The 19,388-nt window shown below is 50.2% G+C and overlaps 1 protein-coding gene across 1 annotated transcript in view; it reads left to right on the top strand.

Annotated features, from left to right (window-relative positions):
* Positions 1-19,388, top strand: part of HNRNPUL2 (heterogeneous nuclear ribonucleoprotein U like 2) — a 225,324-nt gene that overhangs the window by 142,961 nt on the left and 62,975 nt on the right. Inside the window, exon 9 of the mRNA XM_069645200.1 lies at positions 9,473-9,601. Within this exon, the coding sequence (XP_069501301.1) occupies positions 9,473-9,601 (129 nt within the window). The remainder of the gene's footprint in view (positions 1-9,472; positions 9,602-19,388) is intronic.

The raw sequence follows: 19,388 nt of genomic DNA, 5'->3' as shown, positions 1-19,388 counted from the left end.
CACATGCTCGGACAACTGGAAGAGGGAGACTCGTCGCTGAACCTGGAGGATGTGTACTTCCACATTCCCATTCACAAGGGGCACCGCAAGTTCCTACGCTTCGTCGTGCAAGGGGTGCATTACTAATGCAGGGCCCTATTTTTGGAGTCGACCACACAGCGAGGACCGTCCGCCTACTGACGGATCTGGGGTTCTCTGTGGATTATGCAAAGTCCTGCTTGACTCCATCGCAGGTCGAGTGTTCCTGGGATCCAGGCTCAACAGTGTCATGCTTGGCGTCACCGTTGGAGGCAAGGGTGACGGCCATCCTGGGCAAGGGGCAACGGCTGCTCGCTCTGAAGATTGCCTCGGTGGCGGCCATCAAGTCTTTGCTCGGCATGATGTTGTCATGCATGCATCTCATCCGACTATGCAGGCTACAGATGTGGCCACTGCAGGAGTTCCTTGATGCCCATTGAATTTAAGTGTCGGGAAGCTTCCAGGACAAGATCGCTCTCGACGAGGGGTTCGTCAGGCGATAAAATGGTGGGGCGTGCTCTCATCTGACCAGAGGTGTGGATTGCCAGGCCCCACCACATCTGGATACAGTAACGACGGACACCGCACTGGAGGGATGGGGAGCCCACGCCGGAAGTCTTCACGCCAGAGGCCTGTGGCTGCCGGAGGAACAGTCGTTGCACATCAACATTCTGGAGCTATGGGCGGTGTTTTGGGCCCTCAAACGTTCTTGCCGTCCCTCAAGGGCAACGTGGTGCGCGTCTTCAGACAATACCACCACAATCTTTTACATCAGGAAACGGGGGGTGGGGGGGCCACCAGGTCCGCGGCGGTCTCGCGCTTGCCACGAGTGGGAACTTTGGCAGGACCTAGTGGAGAACCTGTTCCTCAAATGGAGCAATGCCCAGATCGACTTGGTGTTCGTCGCAAAGTACCAGAGGTTTGCCAGCAGGTTTCCCCAGCATAGGGGACACATTGTCCTTCCCTTAGGAAGGCCTCTTTCTGTATGCGTTCCTTCCCACCCCCACACACACCACCCCTGTCGCTGTTACTTCGAGTCATCAATCTTCTCCGTGTCGGTGCCGGATGATCCTTGTCGCACCGGCGTGGCCGAGGCAGATCTGGTACCTGGACCTTCTCAGCATGTCAGCGGCACCGCCATTCAAGCTGCTAGTGGTCGCAGACCACCTCGCCCGGGAAGGAGGCGCCATTCTTCAAGGGACTATTCCGCCCGTTCCTGCCGGTGAAGGCTCCGGCACCGGCGTGGGAGCTCAATGTGGTGCTTACTAGGCTCATGGGACCTCCGTTCGAGCCTATGCATTCTGCACAACTCAAGGTTTTGTCGTAGAAAACGGCTTTTCTCGTGGCCATTACCTCTGCATGGCGAGTGGGGGAGATCCAGGCCCTCTCCTTTAAACCACCTTACTTGACTTTCCACGAGACAAGGGTGGTGCTGCGGACGCACCCCTTCTTCATGCCCAAGGTGTCGGGACTTTCATCTAAACGAGCCCTTGGTGTGACCCGTGTTTTTTTCATCAACGGCTGAAAGTCCTTTGCACTCGCTTTATGTAGCTAGAACGCTGAAGTTTTATGTGGCCCGCACAGAGTTTCTGGAAAACCTCTCTGCTCTTTGTGTACTGGTCCTGTGAACCATGGCAAGGCCCTGTCCAAGGCTTCCATTTCCAGGTGGCTCAGTTACTGCCTCAGTTGAATGGTTTTACTAAGCCCTTAGTTGGACTTTAGAAAAACTGTCCTAACACTAACTTGGGGCCTCCCTTCTTTTTTCACCATTACTAGCGTTGTTCTTCATCAGCCCTTCTACCATTCTGGGAGGGGGTGGACTGTGTGTGTTTTGCCTTTGGCGGGAACCCTTGAGTCTCCCTGCCTGCCCAGACACAATGGAGCCTAAATAGGAAGTGGGGTAGGAGTTATACATCCCCCATACCTCCCTGTCCTGTCGTTTGCCTGCCAGAGTGCATCAATGGGACCTGCTGCCACTGAGGGACTGGCTGTCCTGATTGGATAGCCAAACGCCCCTTTCTGTAAAATGCTGAGGAAGAAGCAGAGGAGTGGGTGATGGAACTGGATAAAAAGTGAGACTCCTGGTGTGAAAAGCAAGTCGACCACTGAAGCTGAAGTAACCGAAGAAGATGACCAGAAACGCCTGCAGTCCGTTTGCAATACCGTGAAGCGACCACTGCTGACTTATTACTGATAGTATGGTAGACCTCTCAAATTCCTTTAACAATATGACGCATTCAGCAACGACCAACTAAGAAGTCGCCTATTGAAAGTATTGTGAAGTAAACCTATGTGTGTTGGTTTATTGTGCGAAATATTCAACATTGGCTCTTGGGTTAATATGTTAGGCAAGAATGTATGTAGTAACTGTGTGGAAGACTACACAAGCCTTGTCCTCTTGGCAATAGGGTACCCAACCTTTGGTATATGTGGGCATTGATATATCACTTTAACACTTAATGCAATACTGGAGTTATGGGAAAAGGTTGGGAAGGAAACTATGGTTGTTCTCTGAACAGCTAACTAGTTTACAATCCCGGAATGAAGCATAGATTAACCCTTTCCCAGCTATAAGAGCAACTTATGGATGACTTTTTTAGGGACAGATGAACACAAAGTCAGAGGGTCAGAAGAGTCAGGACAGCCAATGTCAATTGAACAAAGTCTAGGTGAGCTGAGGCACTTCTTGAAGATGGCACAAAAGTCTTGCACAATGTTTTATATAGTTTGTAGAAAAAGAATCACTGTTGGGCCACAAGCTGGGAGGCTTGTGAAAACCAAAGACGCAAGCAACTCTGCAAAGGGCAGCTACTGCAAATCTCCAGTGAGAACAAGCAAGCCACAAACAAGAGGTAAGCACCCCTAGTTAGAGAGTACCTTAGTTCTGAAGAAAAGGTTCCAGCTGGCTTTTATTCCTGTTGCAGGCCTGTGTTCCTGGGCCACAGTCGTGAGGACAAGAGGGAAGACCTCTGGGGTCTCCTGCACTGAAGTTTGAAGGTCGGCGGCAGCAATGGGCTTACTCCAGAAGCTACCGGCAAATAGCACCACTGCGGTTCTTGGACACCTTGTGGGCTTCCCTTGCTTCTCGGGTCCAGCAGTCTGTTGAGGTGGCTGAGGCTTAGGACACCCTGCTTCGGGGGTGGGGGGGGTCCTTGATCTTCCTGGTGCTCTGGTCCTGCTTAAAGACGACTCACTTGTTCCTGGTGTTCCTGTCCCCTGGCACTCTCTTCCAGCAGCAAAGAAGTACAGCCAGCAGGGACAGGGGTTCCAGTCAAGTTTTTTTTGGGGTCTGTTGGTCCCACCAACCCAAGGGAAGAAGTTGTCCGATCTGGGCTTCTCTGAAATTTGGAGCTTCAGCAATTCAGCAGGGCTTCACCGGGCATAGCAACGGTCCAGGAGGGTGCAGCAATCTTCTCTTCCAGTTTCTTCTTCGGTTCCTTCGTCCAGTGGTCGACTCTGCCTTCTCTTCAAGAGACCTGGCCTTTTATGCAGGTTTCTCCCATTAATTCGCAGCCTAGTTGTCACTCACATAGCAGGGTGGTTGTCCTCCAAGGACAGCCAGCCAATCACCTTTTGAGTGCATTCCTGTAACCAAGGAGACTAAGCACAGGGAGTGTCAGGAACCTCCCATTCTTCCTGCGCTGCCAGACACGCTGGAGCCATAGGCAGGCTTCACTCGTGAATCCCGCCAAAGACAAAACATCCAAATGGACCAAACATGTTTTTTTAGCGCGCAGAGTGAAACCTAAGGAGGACATCACAGTGAGGCAGCCTGATGCCATCCCGACGCTACGGTAAGCGTCCTGATGATTGCGGATGCAATCCCACGAAATAACGCACTCCACTACGTGCGTCGGATTCCCCACTCCGTTTTTCTTGAAATCGCCCCATAGTGCTTAATAGCACCATGCCTCTGCCCCAAGGCCCACCGCCCTGCACTGGTGTGCATCCACGGTGCTTTTTCAGAGGACACCATTGCCCAACACGAGGCAAAAAGCACTCAAAGATGGCTGCCCGCCGCAACGGACAGCCTTTGTGATCTCGGTAGCCCCAGGCTCCCCCTGTGCACACCGATTGGCTCCCAGGCCTTCATCTGCAGCCTATCCCGTGAGCCGGCAGGCGGAAGCCGGCCCATGTCAGCAAGGCCCGAGGAGACAAGGCCAGCACCTGTCCTCAGCCGTCATGCCGCTTGCCAGGACCCCTGCCTGAGTTACACCTACCCACGTCACCCAATATGAAGGTAACACTGCTCAGATCCTAGCCGCTGACTCTGCATTCCTGTCCTATACCTAGCCACTGTGTTGCCCTCACCTAACCACTGTGTTGTCTACACCTAGCCAATGTTGATTGATAGCTGATCGCTGCCCTACCACTACCTACCTCCACTTCTATGCCTAGCATGCTCTATGCCTAACATGTACCCCTAGCTATTACCGCACTGCATTTATCTGCAGTGTGCATTTTCAAATCCAGGTACTGTCCCATTGTAACCTAGTCTTAGTGAGTATCAGACTTGCACTGTGTAGCTGCGCGCCCAAACCATGATCACCGGTCAAGTGGCACAGCGAGTAGAGCGCTCGCTTTGACATCCAAGCAGAGCCTGCTGATGTAGGTTCGAATCCCGGCAGGGCCAAACTCAGCTTCCGAGGTCGATAAATGAGCACCACACACCGTGGGTAATAAGCAGCGCTCAGATACCTGAGGGTTCGTAGCGCTATATAAATGACAAATTATTATCACCTGGCTCACTATCACCATGCTCCCTTTCTGCATCATGCCGGACAATGTACACTGTACCGGCAATACCTTCCTAACCGCCAACAATGGTTTAGCAAAGCTAGGCTGCCCTAGGCACTACCCGATCCCCTGCCCCACGCCCTTCCTACCCTCCCAGCCACCTTTTCCACCCAACCACCACTCCCACCCTACTTCCTCCGTAGACAACCGCTCCCCTGCCAATGCGACCTCTAACAAGACTCCCAATCATAGCACATTTTAGTGCTCCTTGTCGCACGGGGCCTCCCACATTGAAATCTCCAGAACCCCTACGGTCTACCATCCCCGACCTCACCACCTGCAACAGACTAGGCACAGGGCTGCCCCTTACAAACAGCATCCTCCTGACCAAACTCAACACCAAAACTAAGAAGAAATCAAAGACCCCTAATGCGCCTGACCCACTCCCCCTAAAAGGAGCCTTACTCAATGCCAGATCCCTGGCCGCCCACCCCACCGAAATTGCTGACACTATTCTAACCCATGATCTTGACTTCCTTGCCCTAACGGAAACATGGCTACATGAGGCTTCAGGACCACACTTCTCGCTAGCCATTCCAGCCAACTACTCTATCCTTAGAGCCGACAGACCTAATGATAAGGCATAGCAATCATCTCCAAATCAACACTAGGCTGCAGACTAGTCTCCACCCTATCTCTTAAATCCTGTGAGTTACTCGCAATCAAGTTACAAACCTCCCCAAGTACGATTACACTACACCTTATATATAGACCTCCAGGCCCTCCGGGAACCTTCGAGGAAGACATTACAGCGCTCATTACTGAAAACTCCAAGCCACTAGTACAAACTATTATTCTCGGCTACTTCAGTCTGGGCTACGACCCCAAGGACGCACCAGCCGCATCCTTGGCAAACGCCCTAACTGAGCACGGATTCGCTCAACTCAGCAGCTCACCGACTCACCAGAAAGGTAGAACTCTCGACTGGGTAGCAACTCTTTACTGCAACACCACCTGTAAGGAACCCCAACCTCTTACATGGACAGATCACTACCTTATCCCACTCGAAATTCATACCAACCAGGCCATGCCCAAGAAACGCCCCCTGGCACCAGCCTGCCCAACCAGAAACAAGCGCAACATTACGGCCGAAGCCCTACTACCTCTGGTCCTACCCACCCTCCACGCTCTACCAGACAATGCTGACCTTAACCTACTAGTCGACACCTTCAACAACTCCATGACTACTGCCATTGATACCATTGCCCCTTGGAAACTACGTAAAAGTAAACCAATAAACCACCTGAATTTGTGGTACACTCCAGAACTCAAACTACTCAGGAAAAAGAAGGCCAAATTAGAACTACTATGGAAAACTAACCCATCACCTGAAAACAAATCCAATATTAAAAACATCTCCCCGCTATAAAAAAGTGAGATAATTTGCACCAAAAAAGACGCCTATAACGCCAGGATCGACCAGGCAGTCTCCTCCACCAAAGAATTATTTAAAATTCTAAAGGAGCTAGAAAACCCCAATCCCCCTCCAGACAACTGCTCAAAAGATAAACCCTGGTGCACTAGCATCCAGAATGCCCTCAACAATAAAATCACAGGACTCCAGACCAAAATCGAGGACAAACGTCAACAACTCCCCAGCAACAAAACCGCCAACCCTAGCTTAAGCCCACCAACACCTAACAAAGCCAATATAGGCTTCACCTTCAAGAAAGTGACCATCTTAGAAGTCCAAAAAATCATCACCTCCCTAAAACCCTCTAATTGCAAAGGGGACAGCTGCCCCTTTATCACCAAGCTAATTAACCTCTCATTTGCTAACAATTCTGTCCCCAACAACCTAAAACAATCCTGGGTGCTCCCTCCCCTAAAAAAACAATCCCCGGACCCAGCCATACCAACAAATTATAGACCCATTACTACTGTCCCTTTTCTGCTAAAAATTCCTGGACGGAGTTGCCTACATCCAGATTCAGGAGTACCTGGAATCTAACCAACTACTAGGTATACGTCAATCTGGCTTCAGACCTCAACACGGAACTGAAACTGCTCTGGTTGACCTCAAAAGCCAGAATGGTGAAATCAAAGACCAGGGAAATGCAGCCATCCTACTCCTCTTAGACCTCTCAGCGGCCTTCGATTTAGTCGACCACGAAATCTTATGCAACCACCTCCCCATCGCAGCCCACTTCTCCTCCTCTGCCTCCGCATGGATACAATCCTTCCTGGCGAATAGAACCATGCGCGTCTTCTCCACAACATCTGCTGCTGACCCTATACCCATCACCTGCGGAGTCCCACAAGGCTCCTGTGTCTCCCCTACCTTGTATAATATATTTACGAAGCCCCTATTCGACAAATTGGACCGTCTGGGTGTCACCTACACCAACTATGCAGATGACACCCAGATTCTGCTCACCATCTCGGGCAACTAGAATGCGGACGTCACCCGGATCAACGAAATCTTCTCTATCATTCAGGCATGGATGGCCACCCACGGCCTCTGCCTGAATGATGAGAAGACAGAGCTTCTGCTGGTCGGCTCTCCTAACAACATGTCTAAACTCAGTCCCAGCTACAAGAACATTATCATAGACGTTAACACCATCCCTATCGCTAAAAGTGTGAAAACCTTAGGTTTCCACCTTGATGCCAACACCAACCTCTCCAAACAAATCAATTCAACCGCCTCGGCCACTGCCTATACAGGTAAGCTTATCAGAGCAAGCAGACCCTTCCTATCTCCCGACAGCTGCCTCACTCTGGCCAGAGCACTCATTCAATCCAAACTAGACTATTGCAACAGCCAGAACCTAGGAGCCAACCAATCCGTAACTAACAAACTCCAGGTTCTCCAGAACAATGCTCTACGCGCAGCACTCAACATCTCAAGGCGCGAGCACATCTCCACAACCAGGAAAGCGTGCAAATGGCTCTCCATACAGCAAAAAATTGACCTCAAAACTATCTGTCTCACCTACAAGGCCTTAAACAACCTAGCCCCACCGTACCTCCAACAAATTCACTCTAAAATCCACATCCAGAACCACTAGATCATCCAACTCCTTATGCCTGCTAGTGCCCAGATATGCCTTAAAAAGAGCAGGAGGTGTGAGCTTCACTGTACTAGCCTCCCAACTCTGGAACATCATACCACTCAAAATTAAAATTACTGAGTCCTTCCCGATCTTTAGGAAACTTGTTATTGGCTGGTTACTGAACAAAGAGTAGCATCCACCAACATCCCGAATATCTAAACAGCCGCAACTTACCTGCACTATATGTAAATTGTTGTACTATGTAAATCTTTTGTAAATTGATGTACTTGCAAATGTAAATGCATATCTTTTGCCTGTAACCGTGTCCTTAAGCGCCCTTCTACCCACGGGTCCGGAGCGCTCTACAAATAAACTAAACAAACAAGAAATGGCGAAAGAAGACCGGGGCCATTTTAACAAAATGGGCACCCATGGGTGTAATACTGCAGCTGAGGATTCAGCCTGCAGTAAAAACGCACAATGGTAGGAAAATTAAACCACTGCCACCAGCCATTAACTGTAGTGAGGGTAACGTAAACATGTTACTTGAGACAGTAGACAAAGGGGATACAAAGTAACCCCCCCCAGCACTCCACATAAAATGGTGTGTGCTGGGTCTACAAAGAGAAAAAGGTAAGTAAAGTCAATTTCACTTAACTACTCTTGGAAACCGTAGTTTATCCAAGAGAAGGTATTAAAACCTTAAGAGAAATCCAAAGTACTTCTCTGTGACACTGCACTGAGGGTGTGTATGGAGTTTTCAGACTCCAAAACCAAAAAAGAAACGCAGGAATCAAATCAAAATACAGGAGTGGGAAAAGGGTCTCATTCATTCCAGGATAGCTTGACTGCTCTGCCACTCTACCAAGGTCTTTGAGTAGTACAGACTGATGGTGAGTTGGTGGGGGTGGGGGTGGGGGGGGGGGGGTGGGATCTACAAACCAAAGGGATAGCTTACTAAAGTCTTACTTTAAGTGGGACGTTGGAAAAACTCTCCTAACTTACACTAGCTAATCCCAGATCTGGCCCACACACGCCCCCAAGCAATGGTCCAATTAGGACCACGGGTGGCGCAACTTACGAATTCCACTCCGGCATACCAAATCCAGTTTGTGGGCTGGGACCAGACTGTCCCAACCCACTTCCTGGCAGCAAGCACACATGGCCCTGCAGTAGCCCGCCTGAAGGCCATGTCAGTGTCCCCATGACACATGAGCAAAAGGCCAGTGTAGTGAAACTGAAGGCTTCACTGCATTGCAAAGAGAGCAAGTCGGAATCAAAAATACAAGCAACATGTTTGCCCGGGTAGGAGGGGGGGGGCATAGAAATGGAAGTAAAGGTGCTGTAAAGAGAAATCTTTCCTAGCACTTTGCTCAAGGGTCTTTGTACCTTTACTACAGCCCTTATTCCTCCTTGACAAAACCTGGCTGTTCAGCCATAGCTACCAAATTGTTAGGATATGCTAAGAGTTGGGGCCCGTGCACCAAGTCTTCTGTAGTCAAGTAAATCTCCCTAACATATGCACATTGTTGGAATTTTTACTTTGTATTTGTACTTTGTATTATTCAAATGTCATATTGCATATTCTTTTATGGGCTGTGCCCGAAATAAGTTATTTTGACTGACTGAAACGTGTAGTCACAGTTTACTTTTCTTTTTAGATGCGAGGACCGGAGGTGCCAGAAATGGATCCCCAGCGCTTGGATACGTTAATTAAACAAGCCACTCAGTGCCTCATCCGGCTCGTCCCAGTGGCTTCCAGGAGAAAAGGGAACTTCATTTTGGACCAGGTATGTGACTGGTGGCTGTTCTGTTAGTCCTTTTAGACTTCGTTTTGCTAACCTAGTGTTGGGACAGTTTTTCTGAGTTCAACTAAGGGCTTGGTACAACCATTCAACTGAGGCAGTAAAAGTCGCCACTCTTACTATAAGGCTGTGCCACCTGAGTTCATGGTAGCGTAGACTGAGCAGCCAGGCACATTTTAGGAAGGAGAGAGGGCTCTAGGATGAGTACAAATGAAATAAATTGTAATACAAATGGTCTAAAGAAACACTGAAACACCATGTATGTAAAAAATAATGTATTTAAATACAAGTAGGCCCAGATAAATCTAGGGGTAAGTACTATCACACATTATATGTCATTACAATTATAAAAACTCTATGCTGTACTTGAGGGTACACAGACCAGAGTATAAACCTTATTTGGAACACCTAACCGTTCTAGAGAAGTCAAAACCTTTTCATACACATTCAGTATAGGTCACACATATTCTTGGAGTAAAAACCAATGGTTAATTTCACAATTACATTCAGTAATGCAAGGGCAGTAGACTCTAAAAGTTGTACAGGAACTATCAGTAATAAATCAGTCAGTCAAATGGACAGTATACGTTTTGTGAATAGTGGAACACTTATTATAGGAACTACTTTTGTGATTACACAGTTATACTCAGTGAGTGTTAGGCAAGATTGTATGTAGTAGCCCTGTGGGAGACTACACCAGCCTTGTCCTCTTGGCAATGGGTAACCCAACCTTTGGTATAGGCCTGTACTACACAAGTTGATAGTGTGACTGAGCAGCCAGGCTTATCTCAAGGGGGGTCAATGTGAGCTGTAGGGTTGCAACAGAGTTCCACTGTGACAAGTACCCAAATAACTTATACTCAAGGTTTCCTGATTAAATCATTCTTTATTAATTTAACAGTTTTAAAATAAGTCTTCTTTAGAAGGGAGCAATTGGCAACAAAAAAATGCACTTCAAAATATACACCCCTTCAGTTCAATAAAGTAGATACCCTTTTGGGGTGGCACACAGATTTTCCTTTACCATGAGGTGACTTCACTAACTAGGGCACTGTGGACATTAATGTAGTATCACTTTTCACACTTAAATGGTAATACTGATGTTGTGGAAAAAAAGAAAGGTTAGGGAAGGAAACAAGGGTTAACAAGTTTCTCAAACAGGTAAGCACTTTTGAACTCCCCCAATGCAGTGTAGATTAACCCTTTCCCAGTTATACAAGTAAGGTATGTATGACTTTTTGGAGGGATAGTAAAACACAAAGTAAAAGATTAGAAGAGCCTTCAGAGAGCCAGGACAGCCAATGTCAATTGAGTAAAGTCTAGGGGAGCTAAGGCACGTCTTAAAAAGGTATGTTAAAAGTATTGCACAATGTTGAGTTTTGTTGAAAAAGAAATCGCGGGCCACAAGCTGGGAGGCTTGTTAAGGGCAAAGCTGCAAGCAACTCTGCAACAAGCAGCAAATGAAATCTCAACTGAGAGCAAGCAAGCTACACAACCAGACGGAAGTACCCCTTAGTTCACAGTACCTTAGGTCTGAAGAAATTGGTTTCCGCTGTCTTCTGTTCCTGTTGTAGTCTGGCAAATCCTCTTGTTCCTGCGCCTGACTCGTGGGGACAAAGGGGAGGACGTCTGGGGACTCCTGGGCCTCATTCATAGGGACAAGAGGGAGGATGTCTGGGGACTCCTGTACTACGATTCGAAGATCGGCTGCAGCAATGGGCAACGTTCAGATAAGCGGCACGTCGCGGTTTCAGCTTCTTGTGAATAGCACCACCGCGGGTCTTGGACACCTTGTGAGCCTTCCTTGCTTCTGGTGCTCAATTACGCTCATGTGAGTATGGAGAACAATAACCATGGAAGGGGAGGCTGATTTAAATCGCTCCTTTCTTTATACACCCCCGATTTTCCAACCGGGTGAAATCTCTCCTGGAAATGACAGAACATCACAATGCTCAATATGAGCATGAGCCAACATCCTTACCATCTGAATCATTATCCAATGCAAGATATTAAAGGGAATGAGGAGACTGGGTATGCTATCAGAATGCTGAATGAACTATTACTGGCGAAAGTGAGATTTCAAACCACAATAATGAAAGATGTTAAATACAATGTCTAACTTGCCTGAGAATCTATACAAATGTATGGAACAATATAATAATGATACACTGGTGAAGAAACTGCAGTGTTTGTCGTTTAAGGTAATTCCAGAGGAAAACCATAATGCACCTCTGATAATGCCAAACATCACCCATGACTTACCTGAAAGGATCTCCCCAGACACTGGTCTATATATTGTCAGATATAACAATATCTAAATCAAGTGAAAACACCTCAACAAAAAAAGATGGGGGGGGGGGGGGCAACAAACGAAAAAATGCATTAGCTCAATCTGCAATGAATACATCTTCAAGAAACTTCTTAAGGGATAAGGACCTGAAGAACTTAAAGTAAAATAGTAAAATAGATGGAGATATTCTCTTGATCTCCGACTCAAGACCTGTTTGGATAAAAATCCAGAAGATATGAGGGAATACTGTCCCAAGAGGCTCCAAAAGCAGAGCTACTCAGTTTGAATACATAGAGGGAACCCTAAAGCTATCTGATGCCCTGACTTTTATTTATTTATTTGATTCTATGATGAGGTCCATAAAAATAAACACGAATCCAGTCGAATTGATAAACATTTCAAATCAATTTGAATCCGGGGTAAAATATCTTTGACATCTTCAAAAACCATGCTGTAATTTCAAGATCGAACACTCCCCTGTCGGAGGCTTCAGTAGCTACTAGAAAAAACAGGATAGAATCCACTCAAGTCCTCAGAGAATTGAGTTCTCCAGCATGGGGTCTGGCATGGATTCACATGCTCATGAATATTCCCCGTCAGGCTGGGAATCCTCAGTAAAGAAAAAATCAGTTTCTGAACGGTCTTTCTCGTAATGACCAATCGCTGGTCTCTGGGTCATACTGCCCCCCAGCCAATGACTGACCTCTACCTAAGCCCCTCCTCTGGCAGCCATCTTCAGATTTTTACCACACGTTCAAGTGTTGGGAGTCCTCGTGCTGTAGCTCTCGAGCTTTTATTTTTATTTATTTATTTTTCCTAAGAGTTTGGCTCTATTTTTCGGCCAATCGTGCCTCAAGGTCTATCGATCCGTCAACCGACTAACAGGGACCCGTTTTTCTGAACTTTGTACGCCACTCAAGGGTGATTTTTTTTCGTCGAGTTCACTTCTTGGAGGATTCCAGAAGATTCTTGGAGGCCTACACCGCGTGGACATGGGCGAAGATAAAGGAGACTCAACGCCTCTGTTCAGGATCTGCCCAGGCTGCGGAACATCTTCCTGGACGATGGGCACTCCCTGTTCCTTTATTGCCTACATTTGGACAGTTCGCACGTGGAGGAGGCTGTGCGTTCTGCAAGGACATGGTGCCATGCACCATGAAGGACCGTCGCAAGCGGCTCGCCGAGTGGCTGCAGACTAAGATCCCGGCAGCGGGGGAGCCCCGGCAGCTTACTTCTCCCAAGAGGAAATAGGGCCCTCCGGCGACAGGGGCCCAACATAAGGCAAAGCACCGCGGGCTCCACGGCAACCGGGCCAGGCGCAGCATCACTGACTCCGTCAACCACAAGGCAACGCTCCAGCTCAGTGAAGAAAAGGAAGTCAGACCACCCGGGTAAGCTTCTGGAGAAGGCTCGGTCGACTCCAACGGAGAAAGCCAAGGGGAGCGAGGCGTTGACCCTCCCCCTACGGTGAAGGCCTCAGGCGTGCCCAAGTTCGTCAAGACCCAGGTTCACCAGGCTAAGGCATCTATTGAGGGCGTGGTGGCATCCCTGGCGAAGGCCGCAGATGCGGTCCCAGTGGAGATGACCGCCAAGAAGAGTTTCCCAGAACCATCTTTCCTGCCCATAAGCCTCCCGTGAAGACTATGCCAATCATCTCCCCGAGGCCGTCGTCCCTGGCCGAGAAGAAGGGAGGGGGCACGCTAGTCCTGCCGGACTCAGATCTCCGAGGAGGAGCAGCTCTCGGGCCTGAAGACGGTGCCTGACGAAGTTTGTCGAGGCCAGGTCCTACTGGGAGGACCCCGACGAGGCGGACGTGGAAAGCGACGAGGGAACCAACGAGCGGCCGGCGGTGAGGAACCGGAGGACACCACGCCACTGCCGATGCAACCACTGACGGACATGTCGGCAGACATCCTACAAGCTCTGAACACCCTGTGCTCTGTGATGGGGACACGGATGCCCGAGCCTCCGACGGGCGATCCAGCAGCGCCTGGACCATCAGGGGACCCACCATCTAAGCAGAGGCAAGTCCATCCTCCGCCACACTGCCATCCTTCTCCTCAATCCCCTCCACCGAGGGACGAGACTGAGTCGGAGACACCGACGACGGAACGGACCTCCTGTCGCCGGCACCCAGGGCTTCGCCACCCGACTAGATCGGCTCGTTCCACGCCATGATCTCTATGGCCTCGGAGCTATTACAACGGAACCCTGAGGAACAGGAGGGGGTTCCTTTATCAGTGCCGAGAGGCCAAGAGGAACACCATGCTCTCGATCCCGCTGTTGGACGACATCTGGGACGAAGGACTGTCCCTTCTGAAGAACTCTGCCCCGGCAAAGAGACCGGTACGAGAAGAAATACAGGCTGCCAGACTCTGCACCGAAGTGTCTCGGATCTCAGCTGTCCCCCGACTCAGTGGTCGCGGCGGCCATGAAGAAATCTGCTGGATCGGTGGCATTGACTTCCACTTCCCCACCGGACGGCGAGGGAAAGAAGCTAGACTCCATGGGACGAGTCATCTCGTTGGCAGCAACGACCATTGAGGCGGTCAACGCTCTCGCCATCGTGGCCCGCTACAACATGGAGCTTTGGTTTAAAATCGCCCCTCTCCTGGACTTCTTTCCAGACAAGAGGGCGGAGGCCCTTCAAATCCTACAAGAAGGCGAGGTGGCATCAGACCATATCACGGTGGCTACGGACATTGCCGACACCGGTCTCTGCCAGATGGCCAACAGCGTTTGCCTTTGTCGGCGTGGTTGGCTGAAGGCCACCAACTTCCGTCAAGACATCCAGACAAGGGTATTGGAGATGCCCTTCAACTGGGACTTCTTGTTCGGCAAGACGGTGGATGAATCTCTTCAAGGCAGACACCGAGATGGCTCGTGCCTTGGGCACACTCAACCAGCGACGGCCGTCCTTTCGGGTCGCCGGAGGCAAGTCCCATGGTGTCTCCAAAGGATTCAGTGGCAACTTCTTTGTACCGTCAACCATCCCGTTCCTCGGCCCGGGAAGCCTACAGGGGCCGCAGCAAAGCCAGAGGAAATCGTTGTCGCCAGGGCCCCCAAAGTGGGTCGTCCATGACGAGGCAGGGCTGAACCGGCCGTGACGTCGGGCTTCCACGCAAGCACCCTGGTGGGAGCCGGCTGGCCAACTTCGTCGGCGTGTGGAAGCCAATCTCCACCGACCGTTGGGTGCTGGACGTCCTAGCCCATGGACACACCCTTAAGTTCCAAAGGAAATGTCCCTGCATTCCACCAGTGGCCAGGCAAGAACACCACGTCCCACAGCTGCTTCGAGAGGTAAGAGCAATGCTGAGAAAGGGCGCAATAGAACTCGTCCCAAAAAGGCTCCGGGGCTCGAGTGTACTTGCGGTACATTCTCGTCGGGGGGGAAAAAGACCGGTGGTTGGCAGCCCATCATGGATCTCCACCGCCTCAACAAATACATAAAGTCCCAGAGGTTTCGGATGGTCACCCTCTAGCGCGTGCTGGGACAGCTGGAGGAAGGGGACTTCCGGTCATGGTTGGACCTGGAGGTTGCTTATTTTCACATCCCCATCCACAAGGAGCATCAGTTTCTACGCTTCGTGGTCCAGGGGCAACACTATCAATTCAAGGCCCTTCCCTTCGGGTTGAAGTCAGCGCCGAGGGTCTTCAAGTGCCTGGCACCGGTGGTGGTGCAGCTGTGCCTGCAGGGGGTCCACGTCTACCCCTACCTGGACGATTGGCTCATCCGAGCAAAGTCCAGGGAAATTGCAGTCGAGCACACAGCAAGGACCGTTCGCCTACTCACCGAACTGGGGTTCTCGATAAACTATGCGAAGTCCTGCCTGGTGCCATCGCAGGACGCTGGGTTTCTGGGGTCCAGGCTCAACAGTGTCGTGCCTGGCTTCGCCGTTGGAGGACAGGATAAAGGCCATCCTGGGCAAGGTACAACGGCTGTTGACCATGGAGGTTGCCAGGGTGAGGTCCTTCAAGTCCCTGCTCGGCATGATGTCATGGATCTACCTCGTTCGGCTGTGCAGGCTGCGGATGCGGCCGCTGCAAGAGTTCCTCGACGCCCGTTGGATCCAGGTAGCAGGAAGCTTTGAGGACAAGATCGCCCTCAACGAGACATTCGCAGAACGATTTGGTGGTGGGACGTCCGCACGCATCTAACGGCGGGCACAGACTTTCAGACCCCAGCTCATGAGGAGACTCTGACGACGGACGCCTCCCTGAAGGGATGGGGCACGCACAACAGAAATCTCCACACAAGAGGCTTTTGACTCCCGGAGGAGAAGTCGTTGCACATCAACATCCTGGAGCTCCGGGCCGTGTTTTGGGCCCTAAAATCATTCTTTCTGTCCCTCAAGGGCAAGGTGGTGCGGGTCTTCACCGACAACACCACCACAATGTTCTACATTCGGAAGCAGGGGGGCACCAGATCCCCGGCTATGTCCAAGGAAGCGCAGGATCTATGGCACTGGGCCGTCGCCCAGCGGATGTTCCTGATACCCTTTCATCTGGCAGGAGTGAAGAACACTGTTGCCGACTCACTCAACAGGGAGCTGCGCTCTTGCCACGAGTGGGAGCTTTGGCAGTATCCGGTGGACCTACTGTTTCGACGATGGGGCAATCCCCAGATCGATCTGTTTGCAATGGCGACGAACGCCAAGTGCCAGCAGGTTTCCCCGCCATGGGGAGCATGGGGAACATGGGGAATGCATTCTCCTTCCCCTGGGACGGTCTGTTCCTCTATGCATTTCCCCCGTTGCCTTTGCTTCTGCGACTCCTCAATCAACTCAGATGGTCCCGGTGCAGGATGATCCTTGTCGCATCGGCGTGGCCGAGGCAGATATGGTACCCGGACCTTCTGGACATGTCAGCGCCCCCTCCAGTCAAGCTTCCGGCAGACGCAGATCTTGTCACCAGGGAAGGAGGTGCAATTCTGCACCACGACCGAGGGTCGCTGAACTTGCAGGCCTGGCTCCTGCAGCATTAGAATTTGGTGGATACGATCTCCCGGCGGCCTGCAAGGAGGTGCTTGCCAAGGCCAGGGCTTCATCTGCCAATGTTGAGCAAACTCTAGGGGAGCTGAAGATAATCTTTGCAGGTAAAGTCTTGCACAATGTTTTTAGAAAAGCTTGTTGAAATAAGATTCACTTGATGGGACACAAGTTGGGAGGCTTGTGAGGGGCAACGCTGCAAGCAACTATGCAATGGCAACCAAGACAAGTCTCAACTGAGAGCAAGTAAGGCTAAACAACAAGAGGCAAGTCCTCTTAAGTTTACAGTACCTTGGTTCCAGCTGGCTCCTGTTCCTGTGTAGCTCTGCATATGCTGTTCATGGGGTCAAGGGGCAGGACGTCTCGGGACTCCTGCAATGGAAGGTCGGCAGCAGCAAAGGTCAAACTTCAATTCAGTGGCACTTTGCAGTTTCAGCACCTCGCGTCTCTACAAATAGCACCACCGCGGTCTCTCGCATACCAATCTAGACTTTTCCTTGCATCTGGGGTCCAGCACTCTGTTGAGGTGGCTCAGGCTTGGTCAGTCCTGCTTCATGGGAGTCCTGAGGATCTTCCTGGAGCTCTGGTCCGAATTAAAAGCGATGCACTTGATCTGGTGTTCCTCTCCCTGGAATTCAGTTCCTGCAGCAGCAATGGAAGTACGGCCAACTCCGAAAGAATGTCCAGGTGAGTTCACTTTGGGGTTGATTGGTCCCACCAACCCAAGGGGAGAAGTAGTCAGTTGCAGGGCTTCTCTAGTCAAGGCGAATTCAGAGCTTCAGAACTGCATCAGGGGTTCACCAGGCAAACCAACAGTCCAGATGTTGCAGCAGGCATCTCTTCAAGTTCTTCTTTGGATTCCTTCGTCCAGTGGTCGACTCTGCCTTCCATTCAAAAGCCTCGCCTTTTGTGCAGGTTTCTCCCAATTTGCAGCCTAACTGTCAATCACACGGCAGGGTGGATGTCCTCCAAGGACAGCCAGCCGGCCAATCACCTTTGGGTGCATTCCTGTAACCAAGGGGATTAAGCACAGAGTTACAGGCATCTCCTTCACTTCCTGCCCTGCCAGACACGCTGGAGCCAGAGGCAGGCTTCACCAGTGAATCCCGCCAAAGGCAAAACGAGCAAAGGGACCAATCCTGGTTTGGCGCGCAGAGTAATTCTCAAGAAGGACCTTTCCAACCAGCAATGGAGAAAAAAAGACTGGGCCATTTCGACAAAATGGGCACCCGTGGGTGCTTTACTGCGGCTGCAATTGCAGCCCACGGTAGAAACACTCAATAGTAGGAAAAAGTAAGCAACTGCCACCAGAAATTAATTGTAGAAAGGGTAACATAAGAAAACAGACAAAAGGGAGATACTAAGTAACTCCTCCAGTACCCTATTGTAAGATGGTGTGTGCTGGGTCTAGAAAGTTACACAATGTAAATAATGTCCATTTCAGTTCACTGCTCTTGGAAACAGTAGTCTTACCAAGAGAAGGTATTTAAACCTTTGGGAAATCTAAGACTTCCCTGTGGCACTGCACTGAAGGTGCTGTGTGTCACAATGTAAAGATGATTGTTGGGGAGAATTCTCATAAATGTGCTAATTCCCTTCACCTTGGAGACCCCCAGCAGCTTTGCATGGATTTTGAGGACTTATTTTCTTTCCTGTCGAGAGTGTGAGCCTTTTTTTCCACTCTCATGTATTTTGATGTGTATTTTACTCTAGTAGTGTTTGATTATGGTGTTTTAAGACAACTCCATAGGCATCATCTTCTCATGTGTTACACAGCACCCTCCGTGCAGTGACACTGGGAAGCTGTTCTAGGCTGTCCCAAGGTTATAATGCCTTCTCTGGGATAAACTGTTTCCCAGAGAATTTAAAGTTAAATTGACTTTGCTAGTCTTTTTAAATTCCTAGACCCAGCACCCACTATTTTACAATAGAGTGCTTGAGGGGTTATCTAGTAGCCCCTATGTCTAACAACTCATGTAGCAGTCCAATGCTAGCCTTTCCTATTAAAAAGGCTGGTGGCAGTGGTTTTACAACCAACTACCATGATTTCTCCCAACCCCGAACACCGGTAGCTACAAATCACGGGAGCCATGTTTTTCAAGATGGTGTCTGAGCCACCTTTGTTTAAACTGGTCCCGGGCTTCAGGACTGAAGACCGCCTCTGGCGCCCGAGTGTCTGGGGTGGGCAGGAAGTGAGGGAGGTGCCCAAAACTCCTTGTGCTTAGTCTCCTAGAAGACCCAAATGCACTCTGGCGTGATTCGCTGGCTGACTGTCCGGCAAGGACCGCCACCCTGCTGGGTGAATGGCAGCTAGGCTGGAATGAATGTGAGAAAACTGTTTAAAAGGAGGGTCTGTTGGACTGAAAGGCAGTCGACCACTGGAACGAAAGAACCAAACACGAGCTGGAAGAGGACGGCTGCTGCAACTACTGGACCGTTGATTTGCCTTCTGAAGCTCTGCTGCAGGTCCGAATCGCAAAGTTCACCTCGACAA

Source organism: Ambystoma mexicanum, chromosome 2p, assembly GCF_040938575.1.
Source record: "Ambystoma mexicanum isolate Mex_15411 chromosome 2p, UKY_AmexF1_1, whole genome shotgun sequence".
NCBI classification, from domain to species: Eukaryota; Metazoa; Chordata; class Amphibia; order Caudata; family Ambystomatidae; genus Ambystoma; species Ambystoma mexicanum.
This window is presented reverse-complemented; position numbering and strand designations above follow the sequence as displayed.